At 47.8% G+C, this 24,285-nt stretch overlaps 1 protein-coding gene across 3 annotated transcripts in view; it reads left to right on the forward strand.

Moving 5' to 3' along the window:
• The first annotated feature begins 1,724 nt into the window (after window positions 1-1,724).
• The window catches only part of DAPK2 (death associated protein kinase 2), a 140,348-nt gene continuing 117,787 nt past the window's right edge, over window positions 1,725-24,285 (forward strand). For 2 of the 3 annotated variants that reach the window (XM_027553784.1, XM_027553783.1), the window contains exons 1-2: window positions 1,775-1,857; window positions 9,954-10,051. In XM_027553784.1, coding sequence (XP_027409585.1) covers window positions 9,975-10,051 — 77 coding nt within the window. In that variant the 5' untranslated portion in view covers window positions 1,775-1,857; window positions 9,954-9,974. Of the gene's footprint in view, window positions 1,858-9,953; window positions 10,052-24,285 lie in introns of all 3 variants that reach the window. The other variant, XM_027553785.1, reaches the window with a different exon arrangement.

A 24,285-nucleotide genomic window follows, 5' to 3' on the forward strand; every position in this document is an offset into this window, starting at 1 on the left:
GGGTATCCTCCTGAGCCCATTGACTTGGAGAGCCACCTCTGGTCTTGGATATTACTCTACTCAAGGTAGCCTGGTGCTCTTGGGAGAGGTGGCTCAAAGCCTGTGCTGTCCTGGAATGTTGTCAAGTTTATGGACAAGGAAGCCCGGGCATCTTTCTAGAGGCTGTCACAGATGCTAAGGTACCAGTCAGTTGGGGGGTGGGGGAGGGTTGGTTCATCTGTACATCTCAGCACCTCAGTATCTAGGAAGGCTAAACTGGGGCGGGGTTGCTCATGTGAGTAGAGGTCGTGTGTGTGTGTGTGTGTGTGTGTGCGCGCGTGTGCACGCGCACTCAGTCATTAAATAGTGTCAGACTCTTTTCAACCCCATGGACTGTAGCTTGCTGGGCTCCTCTGTCCATGGGATTTCCCAGGTAAGAATACTGGTGTGGGTTGCCATTTCCTCCTCCAGGGCGTCTTCCCAACCCAGGGATCCAACATGAGGCTTCAAAGTCTCCTGCATTGGCAGGCAGGTTCTTTACTGCTGAGCCACCTGGGAAGCCCCAGAGAGATCCTCTAGGTGCATCTTATACACTCTGTCTCATTTCATCCCCACAGTAGTCCTGTTAGATGCTGTAAGAAGAAGTGTTTGCCTACTTTACTTATGAAGAACAAGTTCAGGGACTTCCCTGGCAGTCCAATGGTTAAGAGTTCCCACTTCCACTGCAGAAGGTGGGGATTCCATCCCTGGTGGGTGAACCTGCATGGCCAAAAAAAGAAAGAAAAAAAAAACACACACATTAAAAAAAAAAAAAAAAGATTAAGTTCAAGTGCCATGACCAAGACTGGGAATGGCAGAGCTTTGAGCAAAATAAAAGACTGAATCTGTAGCTTTGTCCTCTGGGACTATCTTAAGGAGCCGCCTGAATAGCCTCGGAGGGAGGTTCTGGGAAGGGGCCTTCATTTCTTTAAACAGCCTTTTGTCTTGAAATAAGACCACTGAACTTGATTTACATTCTGTTTCCATTTCCTTCCACCACCCCCTCCACTCTCATTCCTTTTTCCTCCCGGGATTTTTGGCAGGAGGAAGAGAGGAACACTCCACTCCCCAGTCTTTCACTCGGAAAGGCGGGAGGCGGGGGGAGGGGCGGGGGGAGGGGCGGGGGGGGGGTGTGATCCGGGGCTTCACTCACCAACGTGCCAGGCAGGGCTGGGGGCACTGAGGCCAGGCCGCTCCCAAGCGCGGGTGGGGGTGAGCTGACGGGGAGGTGAGGAGGGAAGTGTTCCCCCACCCCCATCACGGCCGCCACCCCACTGTGGACCTTGGATGGTAAGGTTTCCACTCTGGCTGGGAGGAAGGGAGAGGCCTGCTCCCTGGTGGGATTTCTCTCACGGTGCGTGCGTGGAAGCGGCGGACAAGGAAATACCACTTTCTGAGTGATCTTGTCAGGCTATATCGACTGTATCAGCTCATGTACACCAATTTCCAGGTTAGGCCTGGAGAGGTTAGCTGACTTGCTCAAAGCCACAAAGCATGTAAGCGGCAGAGTCCCTGAAAACGCCAGGTCTTGCCACTGGCTTTCGCCCCCCTCTCCTGGGAACCTCGGCTGTTGGAGGTGCCCCATCCGACCTGGCGGGGAGGCTTGCAGCCCTCACTCCAGGGTGCCCCGAGGGGACTCCCGGCAGGGGGCGCTCCAAGCCGGGTCTCGGGCCTCCGGGCGCGCCTCCAGCCGGAGCCTGGGACGGGACCCGCCGCTCCGCCTCCTCGGTGGCTCTGCGGGCGGGCGCGCAGGGAGCAGAGCAGATCCGAGAGCGGCGCGCCCTGCCGGGCCCCGGTGCCCACCGCGCCCCTACTCCCGCCGCCGCGCAGCCTCCCGCCGTGAGTAGCGCTCATCTGCGGGCTCGACGGGCGGGACGGGGTGCGCGGCCCGGGGCTAGGCTGGAGCGGGCAAATTGCTCCGGGGCGTTAGCCGCCTATTCCCTGTCGCCCCCGCCCACCCACCCCCGCCCCCGGCTATGGCCAGTCTTGGCCTTGGGCACTCTGGCCGGTCCTTGACCTCCGGGACCTGACTGTTGGCCCCCTAGGGCCGGCTTCGAAGTCTGGCCTTTTGACCAGAAGGATTGGGTGGGAGCGGCGGGCAGACCGGGCGCCTAGGGGGAAGATGGGAGAGAGACTTCCATCAAGTTAGGACTCCTTGACGGGGGAGAGCACCCCAGATTTCTGGGAGGAGAGGGGATCTGGGCTTCTCAGCATCCTACACTTTACTTACCTCCTTCTCCTGGTGCGAGGAGCTGATGCGAGGAGGCTCCTCCATCCGCAGCCCGTCAGCTTTCTCAGTGGCAGAAGGAAGCTGTGGTCCCCTACGTCTGGAGCCCGGGATGGGTTAGGGTGGGCAGGGGGCCAGCCAGTAGGTCTGCAGCAGGCTGGGGTTTTGACCCCAGTGTATTGTCAACAGTTGACCTGACTCTGGGCTAGGCATTGTGGATGGCTCATGGCATGTGTGGATCTGGCTGATCCTCACTGTAACTCTGCAAGGTGGAGGTTAGTCTTCTCTTTGGGGAGGAGAGGTAGCCCAGAGCGGTAAGCACGGAGGCCATACAGGTGGTGGTAGGTTAGGAGGGTGCGCTGAAAGAGAGGATGCCTAACTGCTGCCTCACTGGCAGGTGGGAAGGTCCTAGGGGCAGGCGAAGAGAGCACATGCCCTGGTATTTGAGAGTCCAGTGAGGGTGGCAGGGGGGCAGCTGGAGGTTGCTGCTGTGTTTTCTGACGTTGTGTTTCTCAGCTGCTTTGTATATGGCATTCCTTGGGAGAGTCCTGGTGACCAAGGGATGCTGGCACATTGGCCTCTTCACTATTGCTTCCAGAGTCCTGCTCTTCCCCAAACCACCCATCTCCCGAGATGTGTTTTTAGCTTCTGAAGTGGTTCCATTCAGCAGCCTTGAGAGAGGCTTGGGCAGGGGCACAGGGGTGTGTGGATGTGAGTGGGTGTGGGACAAGTGTTCCACTGGTAAGAAGGAGACCTGAACTGACCCTGACCCAGTCCCTGTCCAGTTCAGTTCAGTTGCTCAAGTCATGTCTGACTCTTTGTGACCCGATGGCTTCTCTTCCATCACCAACTCCTGAAGCTTGCTCAAACTCATGTCCATCAAGTCGGTGATGCCATCCAACCATCTCATCCTCTCTGGTCCCCTTCTCCTCCTGCCTTCAATCTTTCCCAGCATCAGGGTCTTTTCCCATGAGTCAGTTCTTTGCATCAGGTGGCCTAAGTATTGAAGTTTTAGCTTCAGCATCAGTCCTTCCAATGAATATTCAGGACTGATCTCCTTTAGGATTGACTGGTTGGATCTCCTTGCAGTCCAAGGGACTCTCAAGTGTGTGCAGGGGTGTGTGGGTGTGAGTGGGTGTGGGGAAAGTTTCCCACTGGCAGGATGGAGACCTGAACTGACCCTGACACCCTCCCTGAGGGCCGCCCAGTTGTTAGATGTGGAATGAGCAAGCAGGCTGCCCAGCAGAGGTGGACCTTCACCGGGAAGATAGTTTTCTCATGTCCACTTAGGCAGGCGGCTGAGGTTCTCTGAGTCCAAGCTTCCTCATCAGAGACTGAGGTGTGTCACAGCCTCCAAAGCTTGGAGGTGCGCTGTAATGTCGGATGGCCCTCCCCTCTGTTGACAGCTTCCTCAGAGCCTGATTGTGAAGATTCTTCATGGGAGGGGGTGTAAGGGAACAATAGTGGTCCCATTTTACCTGCGCTGGGTGAGGATCTCTGAGAGTTCAGCAGGGTGGGCTGGGTTCCATGAGGGAGGGACTTAGTAAGGTTGGAATTTCCTCAGGAGATAATCCTTCAGCCTTGGAGGCCCTCTCCCAGGTTGTTTCTCAGGAGGCCACTGGCCTCCCAACCCTGGAGCCACTGTTGGAGGGTTGAAGTGCTGTTGACAAAAGCCGGGAAGAGCAGCTGGTGCAGGCTGTGTGACTTTTAGCAAGTCCCTTCTCCTGTCTGGACCTCAGTTTCCTCCTCTTGCAAAACAAGTGGGCTTGACCAGACAGCAGTGGGTTTCAAACTCCTCCCACCCCTGAATTCTTACACAGAATCCTAACGTATAGTGTAGATAAAGTGGAACTTTTCTAACTTCCCTTCCTGATGCAAGTGGCTCCTGAGTGGAGACTAAAAGTCCTCCAGGTTCCTCAAGGTCCCTTTTTGTGAGGTTCTAGGAAGTCTGTGATATGCAGATGACACCACCCTTATGGCAGAAAGCAAAGAAGAACTAAAGAACCTCTTGATGCAAGTGAAAGAGGAGAGTGAAAAAGTTGGCTTAAAGCTCAACATACAGAAAACTAAGATCATGGCATCCGGTGCCATCACTTTATGGCAAATGGATGGGGAAACAGTGGAAACAGTGGCAGACTTTATTTTTTGGGGCTCCAAAATCACTGCAGATGGTGATTGCAGCCATGAAATTAAAAGACACTTGCTCCTTGGAAGAAAAGCTATGACCAACTTAGATAGTATATTCAAAAGCAGAGACATTACTTTGCCAATAAAGGTCCATCTAGTCAAGGCTTTGGTTTTTCCAGTGGTCATGTATGGATATGAGAGTTGGACTATAAAGAAAGCTGAGCCCCAAAGAATTGATGCTTTTCAACTGTGGTGTTGGAGAAGACTCTTGAGAGTCCCTTGGACTGCAAGGAGATCCAACCAGTCAGTCCTAAAGGAGATCAGTCCTGGGTGTTCATTGGAAGGACTGATGTTGAAGCTGAAACTCCAATACTTTGGCCACTTGATGCAAAGAGCTGACTCATTGGAAAAGACCCTGATGCAGGGAAAGATTGAAGGCAGGAAGAGAAGGGGATGACAGAGGATGAGATGGTTGGATGGCATCACTGACTCAATGGAGATGAGTTTGGGTAAACTAGGAGTTGGTGATGGACAGGGAGGCCTGGCAATGCTGCGGTTCACGGGGTTGCAAAGAGTCGGACATGACTGAGCGACTGAACTGAACTGAATCGAGGAAGTCTGTCTTAACTTTCAGAAATGTTGCCTAGTATTAGGGTTGGGGCAGGAATGTGAACTCTGAAGATTCCACTAAGGAAGATGTGAGCATTAAGATGGACTTTGCCTGTGGAATGCCTGGAGCCAGTGGCCTGGGCCCCTAGCCAAAGGTTGTATCAGTGCCTTCTGCTGTGTGGTTTCATCTTTTGGGGGCCAGAAGGGTCCCTGTGCTTCTGGGTCCTACATGGTGACTAATTCCACCTCAAAATGTCTCCCCTTTAGTTTCATGTCTCTAAACTGGTGATATGCAAATTCATCTTGGGGAGCAATGTTAGGAAGGGGCTTTAAGTTAATAGCTGTTTTTACCTGATGAGCTTTCTGAGCAGCAGCTTTGAAAAGGACAGCTGGGACACTACATTTAAATCAAACATTTTGGAGTGCCTGCTGTGTACCAGATCCCACAAGGGGATAGAGGTGAGAATGTCACAACTCTTGCCCTCATGAAGCTCCAATAGGCAAGAGGGAAGGAACTCATATTTGTTGGAACCATCCAGGGACTATTAAAAACACTTTACATATGTTATCTCATTTGTCCCATAAAGCAGATATTAGACTCATTTTTAATTGTTTAAAATTTTGATTGCACACAAAATAAGGGTACACATGTACATCAAGAAACAGCATTGGCAGCACTCAGAAAGCTCCTGTGTTCCCTTCCAGGTACAATCTCTGACCCAGGTGTGACCACTATTCTAACTTCTAGCACCACGGTTTTGTTTTACCTAAAAGAGAGTTACACAGTTTGTGGTCTTTTGTGTCTGTTTTATTTCATTCAACACTATGTTTGTGAGTTTCATCCATATTGTTGCAGGGAGCAGTAGTTTATTTATTCTTATTGTTATATAATAATTTCATTATATGGGTATAACTCTAGCCATTCTTCACTTGATGGCTATTTGGTTGTTTGCGATTTTTAGATATTACTAATAGTGCATCTGTGAACGTTCTAATGTGGAGCATTTTGGAAGCCATCTACATGCGTTTTTGTTAGGTACGCCCATAGATACTGCCCAAGAGTTTTCCAAAGTAATTGTCCTAATGAATACTCTCCTAAGCAGTGTTTGCGCGTTCTCCAAATATTCACTAACCCTAGGCATTGTCTGGACTCATTCTCTTTTTTTTCTTTTTTTTAAAAATATTTATTTGGCCGTGTCGGATCTTAGTTGTGGCACTCAAGATCTTTAGTGTGGCATGCAAACTCTTGCATGTGGGATCTAGTTCCCTGATTAGGGATGGAACCCAGGCCCCCAGCAATGAGAGTGTAGAGCCACCGGACCACCAGGGAAGTCCCTAGACTCATTTTCTACGTAAGTAATTTGAAGCTCAGAAAAGCTGTACCGTGCTGTGTGTGCTAGTGGGTGGCAGAGCTGGGATTCAAACCCAGGCCTGTGTGCCTGTGCAGTCTGTGCTTTCTCCCTTTGGGTTACACATTGACATAGAATATGATATGAACCGGAACATGGTAAACTCTAACCCTAACAGTTTGTAAAGAGGCCTCTGTGAGAATTTAAAGAGAAGAAGAATTTTCCATCTGTTTTGTAAGGAAAAGAGTCATGGAGGCTCATAGAGATGGTAGCATTTGAGCCTGGCTTTGCGGGAAGGGAAGAGTTTTACTTGGAGGGCTCTCCAGGTGCCCTCCCCCCATCCCCATCCCTTCTGCCATGAAAAGGGCCCAACTTGAGCTGGGGTGTAGCAGGGGTGAAGGTTTTGGAGGAATAGGAAAAGTCTACTTGGGGCTGTAGTCGAGGATTTGTGGGGGAGGGGGGCTATGCTGAAATGGTGAGTTGGGGCCAAACTGGTAGGCCTAGTTTGAGCTTAGTTGGCTCCCTTGGCCCCCAACTTCTGGTCACCCAGGATGTGAGCACAAGGCAGGGACTCATGGTTTAGTTGGGGAGGTGGGACAGTTTCAAATCCAGCTCAACTCCTGATAGCAAATGCAGCTGGCCTCTAGCCAAGGAGAATCTTAGCTGTTCCTGGGACCACTCTCAGGGTATCTGCCAACAGAATTTTTTTGGAGTTTTCTGCTTTCATCTAGCTGTGGGAAATTAGTAGCTACTCATACCTCCACCCCCAGGATCCGGCTCAAGTGGTTTGTTTGGAAGTATTTTTACAGCAAAAAGAAGCTGATAGATAGCAGTCCTGCCACCCTCTGCCTAGTCTTAGGAACCTTGCCATGATGGGGGTGGGGGTGAGGGGAGCTGAGCTTTTGATCTGGTCAAGCCAAACTTGCCAGAATCCCAGCTCCTTTTCCTCAGAAGGGAACAGAATTGGTCTCAGTGGCTGTGGGAAGCAGAAACATAATGACCTGGGGATGAGTTAAACAGTAATAGCAATAATCATCCTTATTTGCCTGGCAGTTTATGTCTTTATCACAGTGGATCCTCACCTGCATGTGTGAAGTAGGTGATATAGATGCTATCACCCCAGGTTACAGATGAGGGGGACTGAGTCCCAGACAGGGAGCCAGACTGCTATGGGTCTTGTGACTGATGCACCCACAGACTAGCCTAGGACTGGGGATCCTGCTCCTTTTAGGATTCCATACTCGCCAGGCCCTGGCTGAGCATAGTGAGACCAAGCCAGTAGGAGGCTCTGTGATGGACAGGCAGGAGAAGACTGGCAGGTGACCCTGAGAGTAAGACCTGGGAGCCAGGCCAGTTCCACCTGGAGGTCTTCAGGGATGTGTGTGCCTCGGTGGAAGGGAGAGAGGAAGGTGGCATCTTGATACCAGAACTCTGGTTTGTAGTGGGCAGAGGAAAGAGGCTGAAATATAGACATCACCTGAGAGTTAAAACAGCTCCAGCCACTTGGCATTGATGAGACGTGCCCTTATGTAATGGTACCTCCACCCAGCGAGGTGAAAATAGTATTTTGGGGCTCACAGGGCCTGGGCGTGGTTGGTATCTGATTGCCAAGCAGAAGAAAAGCTGCCAGTGCCAGCCAAAATGAGCTCTGAGAGCCCTTTGCTAATGACTCTTGAAAGATGCATCCACAGGTAGCTGTTTTTAAAATTTATTCCTATTTTTATTGGAGTATAATTGCTTTGCAAGGTTGTGTTAGTTTCTACTGTATGGCGAAGAGAATCAACTATATGTATACATATATCCCCTCTTTTTTGGATTTCCTTCCCATTTAGGTCACCACAGAGCATTGAGTAGAGTTCCCTGTGCTCTGCAGTCAGTTCTCAGTAGTTATCTATTTTACATATACTATCAATGATGTGTATATGTCAATCCCAATCTCCCAATTAATCCCATCCCCCCCTTCCACCTTGGTATCCATGTATTTGTTGTCTACTTTTCTGCCTCCATTTCTGCTTTGTAAGTAAGATAGTCTACCGTTTTTTTCAGATTCCACATATATGTGTTAATAGACAAAATGTGTTTTTTTTACTTCCTTCACTCTGTATGACCGTCTCTAGGTCCATCTACGTCTCTACAAATGACTCAATTCCATTCCTTTTTATGGCTGAGTAATATTCCATTGTATATATGTATTCATGGGTAGCTGGTTTTATCTTTATGTTGTGCTTACTGTATCCTGGCCCCTGCCCTTAGGGTGCTGTCCAGGGTGGCATGTGGCTGTCCCAGGACTAGGGGGCTCCCTGGGGCAGAAGGATCCCAGGGGAGGGTGCAGACGGCCTCTTCTGTGGTGATGCTCTGTGTGGCTCAGAGTTGTCCTGAGGTTCTCACTAAGGTGCACTGGACAGGCAGAGTTAGCACCACATTGCTGCTGCTACTACTGCTAAGTCGCTTCAGTCGTGTCTGACTCTGTGCGACCCTATAGACGGCAGCCCACCAGGCTCCCCCGTCCCTGGGATTCGCCAGGCAAGAACACTGGAATGGGTTGCCATTTCCTTCTCCAATGCATGAAAGTGAAAAGTGAAAGTGAAGACACTTAGTCATGCCCGACTCTTAGCAAACCCATGGACTGCAGCCTACCAGACTCCTCCATCCATGGGATTCTCCAGGCAAGAGTACTGGAGTGGAGTGCCATATACAGACGTGGAAACAGGCATCCCACTGACAGGAGATGAAGTCATAGAGTTAGTTGTGGGCAGAACTGCAGCTAGAACCTCAGGTTTCTGACTCCTGGTGCCTATTGTTATTTGCCACACCTCCTCCCTAATCTTTCCCTTAGGGCGATGAGTGAACTGCACATCAGTTCAGACTTGAAATTGGGTGGCACAGCCCCTGAGGGAGCTGAGGTCATGATAATCCCTTACCTTTCTACTGCAGTTTATAGTTTATAAAATAATATCCTGATTTGCAGTGGTTTTTGCAGTATTAACCCTTTTTACAGATGAGGAAGTTAAGACTCAGCAGTTTAAATGACTTAGGCAAAAGTGGGACTCGAAACTGAAGCTTTTTTAAAATTATTTTTTTAGCTTTATTGAATTATAATTGACATATAACATTGTAAGATATTTAAAACATACATCATGGTAATCTGATACACTTATACATAGTGAAAGTATTCCCCTCGTCTAGATAATTAACATGTTTATCACCTCGTGCACATTTATCCTTTTTTTTTTTTTTTTTGGAGAGAACATTTGTTTTCCTCTTCAGGAAGTTTCAGTTATTCTGACTCAAAACTGAGTTCTTTTTTTCCTGCATCACAGCTGCCTCTTTTCTCAGTAGACCTGAATTTTGTGAGAACAAATTGCCCAAGTTGCCCATGGCTCTGTTTTCTCTGAACATGTTCAGAGCAGATCTGTCTCCTTAACAAACTTGAATTAGTATAAATCAAGTAAGAACCATACATCATTGGTCACAGGTCCTGAGGAAAGGCTCGATCAAGCCTGTTCTTGAGGAATGAGAGCTGTGAGCTACCTTTCAATTATTAGCCATTTACTTTGGGGCCTAGAGTCAGACTGGTACCAATGGACACATCTGTCCTAACCTCAGGATTTCTCCTGTTTCAGGGCTGTACGCTCCAGGCCTCAATGAGGAGCCCAAACATGGAGACGTTCAAGCAGCAGAAGGTGGAGGACTTTTATGACATCGGGGAGGAGCTGGGGAGGTAAGTGGCTGTGAGAGCTGCACTGATCGGTAGATCTTATAGGTCATGGGCTTGTCACGGGGCTTGTGGAAATCTTTACAAACAACCCAGAGGGTGATTCATTGTCCTGGGCGCCTCTGCAAGTAATCCTCTCTTTGGAAATAAAGACTTGCCAACAGAGGGGACTACAATTGTTGAGTTCCATGTTTTCAGTATAACCCAACTGACGGTTATGGCAAATCTAAATGACTCTTGTTTTATCTGTTACTTTGCTCCCAAAGCCCTCCCCAGGCTCTGGCCTGAGACCTGACCCATTGGTTCTTTTCTGAAACCCACTTGGGATTCTCCACGGCTTTCAGGGTTTTGTTCTGTCAATTCAGAGCCTGAATGGCAGGTGAAATCATCTTCCTGAAAAAAGCTTTGCATCGAGTGACAAGCCATGCAACCCTGGTCGTGAAGCTTCCTCGGATCTGAGTTATTGGCTGCATTTTCAGGTTTGCTAAACCCACAAAACGGACAGGGATAAGCTCAGATCTGAAAGTAGTTACCGTCTGGAGAGAAATGAAGACTTTCTGAAGCTCTTTCCTTGTCTCTCATTTATAACAAAGCTAGTATTTGGGTGGTGTTTTAATGATTACAGAATACCAGTCCTGGAGTTTGGGTCTCTTAACAATTCATGAAATGGGAATAGTCTTTATTCTTGTTTTTCGTGAAGAAAGTGTGTTCTAAAGAGTTTAAGAAAGTTGCTCTAAGTTGCTCAGCCAGCAAGGGATATGGCCAAGGTCTGGCCAGTCCAGTCCGCACCTGCACATCTGTTATGCTCTCTGATGCACATGGTTCTTGCACACTCACATGTGTTCACAGTGTACCCAGCCCCGTCCCTCCACACACCCAGCAGAGTAAAAACCTGGGGGTTCAGGGCCTTCACTGTATCTGCGGTGGGAACAGGAGCCTTTCCCTTTAAAGAGCTCTTGTGTCAGGACTCATCTTTTACTTCCTTTTATCTTTCTTTCTTTATTGTTTGCAAATAAATGTATATATTTACTTCCTTTTATTTTAAGCATTAGGATCATATTGAATTTGTTAGTGTTTTACCACAGTTTTTTAAAAAATTTGGCCATACCGTGTTGCTTTTGAGATCTTAGTTCCCCAACCATTGATCAAACCCACGCCCCCTGCAGTGGAAGCACAGTCTTAATCCCTGGGCCACCAGGGAAGTCCACTACAGCTTTGAATATTACATCTTAATGTATTATACAGGTTTGCTCATGTCATTAAATATCTTAATGCAATTTTACATTTCCTTGTACATTCATGCCTCAATTATTCAGCCTTTTCCCCTACTTTTAAAAATATGCAGTTTCCATTTAAAAAAATTTTCATTACTAAAGCTGCAATGAACATCTCTTAGCAGAAATTTCTGATCCTGTTTTTGATTGTTTCGTTAAGATGGATAACTAGAAACTGGGTCACTGGGTACTTTTATTTTTGAAGAAAAACTAGAAAAAGCTTCAAAGTCAGAGGAGCCTTAGTCAGGGAAGAATGGAAAGTGCAGTTATGGGAGTTCCCTGGTGGTCCAGTGGTTAGGACTTGGAACTTTCACTGTCGGGTCTGGGTTCAGTTCCTGATAGGGGAACTAAGAACTAAGATCCTGCAAGACACGTGGCATGGCCAAAAAAGAAAAAAGAAAGTGCACTTACTTCAGGTTCAGGAAGTGCTTGTCCTGGCTGACTGGCTAGGTCAGGGAGCAAGTATCTACAGAGACCCCCGAAGGGGAGATTCCTCAGCATTCTGTCTGAGCCGCTGCCCCTGGCAGTCCAGAACCTGGGAAGGGCTGGGGGGAGGCTGAAGGGCGGTCACCTGGACTCTGCCTCTGAGTGGGAAGCAAGGTTCTCTTTGACTTGGGTGCTTCTCCTGACTTGTGATGTCAGGGAGAAAGTGGCCCCTCAGCAACAGACCCTGGCAAGCCCTACCAGTGGCTTCTTAAATTTAATTTTCAAAACTTTTGGACGTGCCACAAGGCATGTGGGATCTTAGTTCCCTGACCAGGGATTGAACCCTCACCCCCTATGTTGGAAACTGAAACACTTAACCACTGGACCACGAGGGAAGTCACCTTGTTGTTCAGTTGCCCAGTCGTGTCCGACTCTGTAACCCTATGGGCTGCAGCACAGCAGGCTTCCCTGTCCTTCACCATCTCCCGGAGCTGTTCAAATTCATGTCCATTGAGTCAGTGATGCCATCCAACCATCTCAGCCTCTGTCAACCCCCTTCTCCTCCTATCTTCAGTCTTAAGCCAGGATCAGTGTCTTTTCCAGTCAGTTGGCTCTTCACATCAGGTGGCCCAAGTATTGGAGCTTCAGCCTCAGCATCAGCCCTTCCAGTGAATATTCAGAATTGATTTCCTTTAGGATTGACTGGTTTGATCTCCTTGCAGTCCAAGCGACTCTCAAGAGTCTTCTCCAACACCACTATTTGAAAGTGTCAGTTCTTCAGTACGCAGCTTTCTTTATGATCCAACTCTCATATCCATACATGACTACTGGAAAAGCCATAGCTTTGGCTATACAGATGTTTGTTGGCAAAGTGATGTCTCTGCTTTTTAATATGCAGACATTTTAATATGATATCTCTGCATATTAAGCTGTCTAGGTTTATCATAACTTTTCATACCCCTACATTGGAAGTGCAAAGACTTAAACCACTGGACTACTAGGGGAGACTCCTCTATAGTGGCTTTTGATTCGACGGCCTTGTGTTGGCCACATCCTGTGTGTAGGTGTCTGTGCTAAGTGCTCCAGCTACAGAGATGAGCATGACACAGGGAGTCTTTGCCCCTGGAGCTCCAGCCTGGCCATGGCTGTGGGCACAACAAGGGCAGTGTTGACTGGGATTATCTCAGGTGGGCTGAAACTGAGAAGTCGGGATGGGTTGTTGGTGTTGGGCTCTGAAGAAGGAAGTAGCAGCAGTTTCCTGTGGAATTCATCTATCATTCCTTCTTAGTTCTGTCTCTCCCTGACTCGGTACATCAGAGATATTAGAACGGGAAGAGACCTCATGTTTCTGGGGCCTCTACCTACAACAGAGTATGAAGGCCACATGTACCTCACGGCCTGGGGAACCTTGGAGGACCACTGCCCCCTACCCCACACACAACCTGAAACTTTCCTTAGATGCCAGCTGGACACAGGGCGAGTGAAAGACAGCAGAGGCCTAAGGCATTTTTCATGGCTTGCTGTCCTAGGATTTGTGGTCTAGAGGCCAGGTGAGATGGAAGGCCTGTAGAGGTTTTTCTTCCAAGCCCCTCATCTGACCGTTGAGGAAACGGAGGCTCAGAGAGAGGAAGGGTCTTGCCTGGGGCCATAAACAGGCTGAAACTAGAGCTGCCTTCAGAGCGGGTAGCCCTGTCTGTCTTTCTTCCCCTCTCCTGCGCAGGCTCACTGTGTGCCAGGCATTATCTGACACAGTGACAAAATAGACTTTCCTGTCCCCTAGTGGCTTGTGTTCAGTTGGTGGAGGAAGACATTGAACACATGATGGAGGGGTTGCAAAAGGACACATCACTCCAGAGTGCATGGTGGGCTATGAGAGGAGGGTGTGGGACACATTGAGTGGGGAGTACAGTTGGGCCTGGGTGGTCAGGGGAGGCTGCTCCAAGGAGGTGGCAGAGGACAAGTGTGCAGGCAGGGAAAGCAGCCTGGACACAGGCCCGGAGGTGGGGAGAGCCTGGGCCCTGAGTTGCTGGCCGGAGGCCTGTGTGGCCATGGAACATGAGCTGGGGACAGGCAGTGCTAGCTGAGGCTGGATATACAATTAGAGACTAGTGTGCAAGCTTCCTGCCAACATAGACAGGTTGAGGTTTGTGTGCTTCCTAGCTGTGCAACCTTAGGACAACTTACTTGACCTCTCTGACTCTGAGTTTCTTGGTTTTTGTTTTATTTACCCATAAGATAGAAATAGTAACAGTAGCCACCTCATGATTGTAGGGATGAAATGGGATGCTGAGCCTGCAGGGCTCCACACAGAGCTGGTACTAGGTGTTGAGTGAGCACCTAGCAGAGCCTCTGCTTTTGAACTTAAACTGCCTTTAAGTTAGGGTGTCAAGACCCCGTCTCCCACCTCCGGACCCCCTGGGAGGACAGTGGGGGTCTCCCAGAAGGAATAGCAGTAGGGCTTGTTCTTACATTTGGGAGGAGCAGTGTGTAAACCTTCTTCGGCTCTCTACCCTTACCTAGACTCAGGGCTGTTTCACTGATTTTTGTTCTGGTTCAGTTGGTCAGTTGTGTCTGACTCTTTGCAGCCCCGTGGACTGTAGCATGCCAGGCCTCCCTGTCCCTCACCATCTCCCGGAGTTTGCCCACGTTCATGTCCATTGCATCAGTGATGCCGTCCAGTCATTTCATCCTCTGATGCCCTCATCTCCCTCTGCCCTCAATCTTTCCCAGCATCAGGGACTTTTCCAATGAGTCATCCATTTGCATCAGATGACCAAAAACTGGAGCTTCAGCTTCAGCATCAGTCCTTCCAGTGAATATTCAGGGTTAGCTCCTCATTAAGTCCATACTGTGCAAAAATGAAAATGAGTGAGAGTTACTTTTCGTTTTTTACCTGTAATGACAGGTGGAGCTCAAAAACATCATGTTGAATGAAGGAAGGCAGACTCAGAAGAGTCATACTATATCATCCCATTGGTGTCAAGTTCAAGACAGGCAGAATGAATCCTTGATGCTAGAAATCAGAATAGTGATTCTGTTAGTGATTCTAATAGTGAGGGACTAGTGGCTGAAAGGGGGCATGAGAGGGACTTCTGTGGGGAGGATATTGTTGTGTTTCTTGATCCAGGTGCCTGTTTCACTGATGTGTTCATTTCATGCATACAGGTTAGGCCATACTTGTATATGTACATTTTCCTGTATGTATATGTATCTGAACTGAAGCCACGTTTTAACAAGGAATCTTTGACTTTACTCCCTGCCCTCTTCTGGCTCCTGAAGTGCATGATTCTAATGCCTTTGGAAGGTTAGTCTGGGTGTGTATCAGCCATGAGACCCATAGCACTCTGGTACCCAGTCTGGAACTCAGTCCCCCTCATCTGTAACCTGAGGTGATAGCATCTATATCACCTACTTCACACATGCAGGTGAGGATCCACTGTGATAAAGACATAAACTGTTGGGCAAATAAGAAGGATGATTATTGCTGTTATTGTTTGACTCATCCCCAGGTCATTGTATTTCTGCTTCCCACAGCCAATGAGACCAATTCTGTTCCTTTCTGAGGAAAAGGAACTGGGATTCTGGCAAGTTTGGCTTGACCAGATCAAAAGCTCGGCTCCCCTTATCCCACTCCCATCCTGGCAAAGTTCCTAAGACTAGACAGAGGTATGCCCTTATCTTAAAAATAAGAGAACATCTGTGAGAAAAGCTGCAGAATCCAGCTTTGGATCTGGACAGCGTGCCCTGGCCTGAGAGTCCTGGGCACGGCTGGGGCCCGCCTGGCCCTGCACACCTCACTTGATTTTCTGGCTCACATTCTGGCACCAGCCTACTGGGGATGCTGGAGGTGGCTGGCTGTTTCTGCAGTTTCCGGCCTCTCCCAGCCTGGGTAGCCACTGTTGGGTGGAGCTGGGCTCATAAAGAGAAACCCATCTAACCCCTGGTCTGATAGATGAGGCTAAGACTAGAGAGGGGAAGTGGCTTGTCCAAGGTCACATGGTAAGCGGGTGATAGACAAGGGTGGGGACTGATGATCTGACTCCTCTAGAGCTCTGGCCACCACACTAAAAGGACCCACAAAACAAACTGATCTTTTCTTTAATTTGAATGCTTTTGGGAAGGGGGGGCATTATTTTGTGGGATAGTCTTTTTTGTTTGACCTTGGGGACAGGTAGCAGAGTCAGAAGGGAAAGTATTTGGGAAGGATTGATGCTCCCTGGGAAAGGGCGCTGGTGGATAGGGCCAGTGATGACTACTGTGTGTCTAAGGGTACAAAGTAATTTAATGTAAGCAGCATAAAATGGTCAATGGTTTCTTCTTTCCTATGCTATATTACTTTTCTTGCTTTATTGCACTGAGTTGGCCAAAAAGTTCTTTTGGGTTCTTTGTAAGATGTTACAGAAAAACCCAAATGAACTTTTTTGGCCAACCCAATATTATTGCATGAACATAAAATCATAAAATGTTACTGTTGAACTGAATCTCAACAAGAATTTAGTGCAGATCTCCATTTTATAAACAAGGAAAGTGAGACCCAGAGAGGGGAGGTGATTTGTCCAAAGTCACAGAGCCAGCAATGGAGGAGGTGAAACTTAGAGAAGATTTTCAATTCCACTGTGCTAGTTAAACAAAACAGAGGAAAACCTCTCTATATGTAAATAAATTCAACTTTTATCTATAGCCCTCACCTCTCTCAGGGAGCCTACCTCCCCAGTACTCCACTCATCCCATCATCCCCTCCCTGGCTCCCCTGGTGAAGAGAGTGGCCAGAGCCCTGATATTTACAGGAGGCTCATGTGTGCCAGGCATGGTGCTGGGCACTTAACCTGCAGGGTCCCCTTTTATAGGGATAGGAACTTTGGGCTACACAAGGAGCCACTCCTCTGAAGCCTCATCCTTTGTAAACAGGCTGAGGAATTCCCTAAGATGAGCAGGGAAAGCTGCTTGCCGGACTTGAGTCTCCTGATGAGATCCTGTATGGTTAAGATCACCCACCCCACATGCATCTTAGCTAGGACATCTTCTTTTAGGAGAGAAAGAAAAACCTCTAGGAAATACATAGAGCTCAAGTGTACCTAGGCTGGGTTCTCAAGCTCAGTCTAGCCATAAAACTATATATAGAAAAAAAAAATAATAGGTATTTGTATTTACCTGTCTCTGTCTTTGGGAAAAGGGTTTCCAAGATGACCTTGGAGGCAAAGGGGCTTTTATTATTTCGTCTTTTTTTTTTTTCAACAAAAGATTTTTTTTCTTAATGTGTTCTGTTTTTAAAAATCCTTATTGAATTTGTTACAATGCTGTTTCTATGTTATGTTTTGGTTTTTTGGCCACAACGCCTGTGGGATCTTACTTCCCTGACCAGGGATCGAAACTTCACCCCACTTATTGAAAGGTGAAGTCTTAACCATTGGACCCCCGGGGAAGTCCCTATTATATCTTTTTAAATTAAAAAAATTTATTGTAGAAGTAATGCATGGCATATATCATAAAGTTGTGAAAAGTTAGAGTAAACCTCCATCTGCCCTCCCTCCAAGTCTCACATCCACAGGTAGACTTTGATGGTAATTGTCTTCTGTTGTCTTTCCAAACTTTAAAGCAAGTGTATGTTGACCCGGATGCAGTCATATGACCAGAACAATCTACAACTTGCCTTTCTCACTTAATGAAATACACTGAGTATCTTTTTATAACAGTGTATATAGATCTATGAGATTTATTTTGGGTGAAAGCTTTTTTTTTTAAAACAATAAAACATTTAAGGAGACCAGTTTAAGCCCATACAAGATTAGCAGCCTTAACCAGTAACTATTTTTATTTCTGAGTCTTACCGTCTAATCTGTCCCTGGCTATTTCTCACGCCCACACATCCTCTCCTCTTTTGTGTCTGCTTGAGGCCCAGAGTTAACATTCCCCCAAGTGCTAAGCTCCTGGGGGCGGGTTGCAGAGACCAAGGGCAGCCAGAGCCGTGCTCAGGCCCTGGGGTCCCAGAGAGAAGATTAGGCCTGTCTGTCGTGTGTTTGTACTGAGCTGTCAGCTCTGAAGGCAGGGCCATATCTGCTCTCCTATTCTGAGCGCCCCGACCGTACCATGCAGAGGCCAGAAGTCCCCACATCTTCTGTGACTTCTCTCTGCTCTCGGTCTTTCCTCACTCTTGGAGGGAAAATTAAACTTTTCCTTCAAGGTCAAGATCAGATGGTGTCTCAAATACTGTTTGATTCTACTTATACGAGATATCTATAAAAGTCAAATTCATAGAATCAGAAAGTACTGTGCTACAGCATAAAATACATATGCCATGCTTTGCATATTTGTGCGGTCGTGTCCGACTCTTTGCCATATATATATTCTTTTTCAGGTTCTTTCCATTTTAGGTTATTATAAGGTATTGAATCTAGCTCCCTGTGCTATGCAGAAGGACCTTGTTGTTTATCTATGTTATACATAGTAGTGGATACACATTGTTGTATTTAACCCTTATAGCACCTTGTGAGGTAGTTCCTATTCCCATTTAACAAATGAAGAAATTCAGCCTCCAAAATGTTAGGTAATTGGCTCAAGAAATACAGGCGACCTACTTTATCAAGGAGAAGCCAAGTGGAAAAGTCCACTTCATGCAGCACAGCAAATCTCAGAGAAATTCAGAAATAAAAGCCAGAAATGTCTCTGGCCAGAGCCCTGTCTAAAGTCCTGGCATGGGGTTCTGGTGCCTCTGATCACACACATGCTTAGGTTTCCTGCTGCTAGGAAAGTGAAAGAGACTAACCTAAGTTAAGAGTCTAATGCCCTCATGTCAGTTTCTGCGCCAAGTACTTCTCATCTTCCAGAACAATATGAACTGGATCACACTCCCACTTTACAGATGTGAAAACTGAGGCTCAGAGAACTTTTACAGTGGCAACTGGTCACTCATGCCAAAAAACTTTCTTACTGCTCACACTGAGCGTGCTGTGCTGGGCCTAGGAAACTCTCAGCTTGGTGTTAGTGGCAAGAAAATCTTTGGGGCCATAACAAGCCAGTGGTTTCCAAAAGATGAGTGAGTGTGTGTGGATGAGTACGTGCACATCTGTACTATAGGTCATTGTCATAGTCCACAGATTCTCCCCAGATATCCACTGTGTGCTGGGCACTGTGATGGGTGGTGGAGACTTAGGGCTCAGGCCATGCCCCGTAAGAGATGAAGGGACACAGGGATACTTTCCTCAAAAGCTAATGAAATGGGGACTTACCTGGTGGTCCAGTGGCTAAGACTCCACACTCCCAATGCAGGGGGCTCAGATTCAATCCCTCATCAGGGAACTAGATCCCATGTGCTGCAACTGAAAGATTCCACATGTTGCAACTAAAGATCCCATGGGCGTGCATGCGTGTTCAGTCACTTCAGTCATGCCTGACTCTGTGTGACCCTATGGACAGTAGCCCACCAGGCTCCTCTGTCCATGGAATTCTCCAGGCAAGAATGGGTTGCCAACTAGAGTGGGTTGCCATTGTCTCTTCAAGGGGATCTTCCCAACCCAGGGATTGAAACTGCATCTCATGCGTCTCCTACATTGCAGACAGGTTCTTTACAGCTTAGCCACCTGGAAGCCCAAAGATTCCACATGCCATAACTATGACCTGGTGCAGCCAAATAAATAAATATTTACAAAATTAAAAAGCAAAATGAAAGGTTGGAACAGGCTATGAGCTAATAGAGGGACCCCAACCTTGTGCCAAGTGTTCAGCGGAGGAAGCCGTCACCCTAGGTGGGGCAGCTTTGCATGGTCTCATTCTGGAGATGATGCATAACCACCTCGAGGTCAGGGCTCTGCCAAAGACTGAGAGGCAGCAGGTCCAGGCTTGGGCAGGAAGGCACGTGGAGAGGGATGAAAGGCTGTGGCTGCCAGGAGGACAGGCAACTGCAGGGGCCCTGGATGACAGAAGCCCTGGAGGAGAGAGGGAGGTGCCTTTATCAGTCATTGTCAGGCAAACAAAGCACAAAGCCACTCAAACAAAGTGGCTGCATCGCTCGGGCTTCACTCAGCAGCTAGCACATGGAGGGAGTGCGCTCACTGAGCTGGTCTGCATGGGAAAGCTGTAAGAGCTGGAGGGAGGTTCTGTGTGGAGATAACTGAAACCATCATATACCTCTATCTACGGGATGTGCTTTCCTTTCTGCTTATTTATCGTCAGAATGTACATCTTGTGTTGGGTTGTTTTTTGACTCCACGTAGATTTATGGATACCTTTCCATGTATCCAGAGTCCATATAGCCTAAAAATTTCTTTGTTTTGAAATTATTTCAACTTTGATAGAAACATTTTCAGGATAACAGAACTCCCATATATCCTTTAAACACATACCAGTCTTTAACATTTTGTCACCTCCTCTCTTGTTCTCTCCTTTCTCCCCCCACTCTCTACTCCTTGTCCTGTTCCTCTCCCCTCGTGCTCCTTCCTTCCTGCCTCCTTTCCTTCTTCCCTTCTTTCTTTTTGTCTGTCTACCTACCCGCCTGTTGTTTCTGAACTATTTGAGAATTGAGTACGGACATTATACCTCTTTATCTTTTATTCTTCATTATGCGTCTCCAAAGGACATGGGCCTGCTCTTTCATAACCATAGTACAGCTTTCAAGTTCAGAACATTTCACTCCAATATAATGTTTTTGTCTAAACTATCATCCTTGTTCCAATTCTGTCAATTTTCCCATTTAGAGCAGTTTTTCTCTCTGTGGAATAAGATCCAGTGACAATCATGTATCGCATCTCCTTGTCATATCACTTTAGCATCCTTTAATCTGGAACAGTTCTTCAGCTTTGCTTTGACTTTTATGACAAGATAATTTTGAAGAATACTGGCTCTTTAGAAAAAATAGATACAGTCCACATATTTTCACTAACATATTACTCTGCTATATAAACATCCCCCATTTACTTAACTCACCCTGTTGTTTTTCACAACTAAAAATAAGTGTTTCTATGAGTGTATTTGTTGAATTTCCTCTCTCTGCATTATTTTTGCCAAGCCTATTCCCAGGGGTAGAATACCAGGTCAAAGGTTGTGGCTGATTGATAGTAGTTAAAACTAGAAATACTGAACCTGTTTACTAGGTCACCAGCATATTTCCTTCTGGTTTTGCCAATACTCTTTCACAGTTTCGGGGTATTTTCGGTAGCTTAAGAGTTTTGTGAAGATACTTAATGTTTTCACTGTGGAAGAATTTAAAGTGGTTGAAGTCTTCTGTGTTTTTCCCTTCATGCCAGATCTTGTTCTCTTTGCTACTTTAACTTTTTTCATGGTGTTTCTATTTTATTTTCATAGATAATTTGATGTTCTGATAGCAACACAAGGTGGGCAAGGCAAATGTAATCATTCCTCTTTTATAAGTGATGAAAATAGGTCCCATCAGGGCCAGAGACAGAGATCTCCCCTGGAGGCTGATGGTGTTGCCTTCCTTCTCCCAGAAGTAGAGGGGATTCAAGGTCTTTGGGGAGCCCCAGAACTCCAGCAAAGTGTTCTTCTTCTTTGTCTCTACATTTATTTATTTATTTACTTACTTGTTTAGCTAGCTAGCTAACTAGCTGTGCCATGTCTTAGTTGCAGCATGTGGAATCTTTTAGTTGCACCATGTGGGATCAAGTTCCCTGAGCAGGGGCCGAACCTGGGCCCCCTGCATTGGGAGCATGAAGTCTTAGCTGCTGGACCACCAGGGAAGTCCCTGTCTCTACTTTTAGAAGCCGGCTGCAATGGTTCTGTAAGAAAGCTTTCTGAGAGATGCTGTTGGGAGAGGCAGTGCTTGGGAAGAGGTGTGTTATGAGGGCAAAGGAGAGAGTTTGGTTTCCCTGTACTCTCCATTGCTGGGGAGATCAAGTTGAGGGGTAAGAGCCGAGGCCAGGGGTAGGAGTTAGGGCCTCAGGTAACCATCAGCTCAGTAAAGCGCCAGGGCTCTGGCAGTGCAGGTGAGAAGTCATGTGAGGGCCTCCCACAGAGAAGATGCAGCAGCCTTGACAGTCTCTCTCGTGGAGATTCCTCCAGCCCCCAGCGCAGTCTTCAACAGGCCTTAGAGCCCAGCTGTACCCTGCGAGGGCTCCTACCTTGTGCAGTCCAGGGGGTGAATGGCTAGGACAGCCCTACAGCCAAATCCAGTTTGCCACCTATTTTGAGTGGCCCTGGAGCTAAGAATGGGTTTTACAGATGAGCAGTTCCAATAAATTTGTTGGTTGGACGCTAACATTGGACCCCAATTAAACAAAATGTCACCCCCTCTCCCCCCACCAATTTTCATTCTTCCCATTGGAAGACCTATTTCAGAAAACAAAATAAAATTGTATAAACTCAATTCTTACCATATTTTGAGCTTCATCAATTTAAATTTTATGGAAATTTCATTTTCTCCTTTGTTATATAATATCCTTGATTTTCATTCCTGGCCCTCAAAGCCTAAAATATTTATAGTCAGGCCCCGTGTGGGAAAAGTATGTCTGCTCCTGACCTACTCCAGAGTCGTTTACTATTTAAGCAGCAAAACTTTAAAAAAGTGGCTTCTTCTGGGTTAGAGGACAGACTAGAAACACATCAAAGTGAAGGTGCGGTTACTGGAGAGGAGGGAGAAGAGAACAGAGGTCCGCCTGCCTTCCTTCCCTGCCCTCTGTCCAACAGCCTGAGAGGAGCCTCCCAGAAGCCCAGTTTCAGAACCACTGTCCACGTCCCGGAGTCCTGTCCTGTCTTGTCCCGCAGGAAGTGCTGGGGTGGAAGAAGGGAAGAGAGCTCTGGGCACTGGGGACTGTGCATCTTCTCTAGAGCAGGTCCTGCTCTGGTCACGGCCATTACCTAATTTAATCCTCTTGCAGCCCTACAGGGTGGCAGGTGTTTCTCCCATTTTGCAGATGAGGAAACTGAAGCTTGGAGAACCTAACTAATCTGCTGAGGGAAGCATCAGAGCTGGGATTCAAACCCATGACTTCTGACTTCTGGTCCAGTGCTCTCTGTGAGGCACCAAGTTGCCTCGGGTTTTCTTTTTGCCTGTGACCCTTGGGTCCCCTCCAGAGAACAGGGGAGGAGGTGGTACTGTTGTTTAGTGCTTTTGCTGGTTTTCAGTGGAATCTGCTGAGAGCCCAGTGGTCACTGTTTCATCCATGTCCATGGCTGGCCCTGCTTCCCTGCCCAACCCCATCCCCTGCTGCCAGCATCTAAGCCTCAAAACCCTATTCTTGAATCCTGATGTGCTGGCCCCTGGTGGCCTGGCCATAGGGCCCAGAGGGTGATGAATTATCCTCCCCTCCTGGGGGCGAGGTTCATTTGTCACCCTGGGCTCAGGGCCCACCAGCTAAAAAGGAGAACTTGACTGCTGAGGGTCTGCAGTCTGGTTCTAGGATGAATTGCTCCTGCTGCTGCTGCTGCTGCTGAGTCGCTTCAGTCATGTCCAACTCTGTGTGACCCCATAGACGGCAGCCCACCAGGCTCCCCCGTCCCTGGGATTCTCCAGGCAAGAACACTGGAGTGGGTTGCCATTTCCTTCTCCAATGCATGAAAGTGAAAAGGGAAAGTGAAGTCGCCAGTCATGTCCGACTCTTAGCAACCCCATGGACTTCAGCCTACCAGGCTCCTCGGTCCATGGGATTTTCCAGGCAAGACTACAAGAGTGGGGTGCCATTGAATTGCTCCTACCCATTATTTATTTATTTATTTTTATTTATTTGGCTGCTCTGGGTCTTAGTTGTGGCATGCAGCCTGTGGGATCTAATTTCCTGATCAGGGATCGAACCCAGGCCCTGTGCTTTGGGAGTATGGAGTCTTAGCCACTGGACCACCAGGGAAGTCACTCCTACTGGTCTTTTGGAGCAGGACAGGGGCAAGAAGCATGGCTGAGAGGCAGCGGAGGGCCCCAGTAGGAGGACGGGCTAGGAGCAGGAGGCTGATGAGCCCTAGCCCCCAGGCCCAGGTGCAAGCCTGGCTCTGCTGCTGTGACCTCAGGCAGCTTCACTCTGCTGGGCTCCGTTTCTTTGTCCTGAGATGGTCCCTGTTTCACGGGGCTGTTTTCCAGCCTCCTGGGATCCTCTCTTTTACTGTTCAAATAAGAATAATGAGCATTCCATTCCAGGGCAACAGGAAATCCTGTTCCTGACTCAGCATTTCTGGGTCTCTCCAAGGAGTGCTCACACCCTCTTTGATGCCTCAGGACCTTGGACTCACGGACCCCTTCCTCCTTCAAGACAAACCAGCACTTCCTCTGTGACCCTGTCTCAGGCATGGACTCAGGTCGGTTTCCAAGGGCCTGCCTTGTCCCTGAGACTGGTTGCCGGGTAAACTGAGTTTCATGGAAGGTGTGGGGGTAGTGAGAGGCATTTCTGCACAGAAAAGGAAACACCTTAAAAGAGGGGTAGCGGACACCTCTGCTCCTCTGACTCCTGACCTCTGCCACGATGCTGGGGTCTTCCAGGACCTCAATCCCAAATCTGCTACTGCCCTTATACTTACCCCTTAAGAGACCCCCTATTCTTTCACATGTAGGAAGTTTAGATTCTTATTACAACCTCTCCCTGAAAGGGCCTTGGGCATCTCTTT

Source organism: Bos indicus x Bos taurus, chromosome 10 (assembly GCF_003369695.1).
Source record: "Bos indicus x Bos taurus breed Angus x Brahman F1 hybrid chromosome 10, Bos_hybrid_MaternalHap_v2.0, whole genome shotgun sequence".
Classification (NCBI taxonomy): Eukaryota; Metazoa; Chordata; class Mammalia; order Artiodactyla; family Bovidae; genus Bos; species Bos indicus x Bos taurus.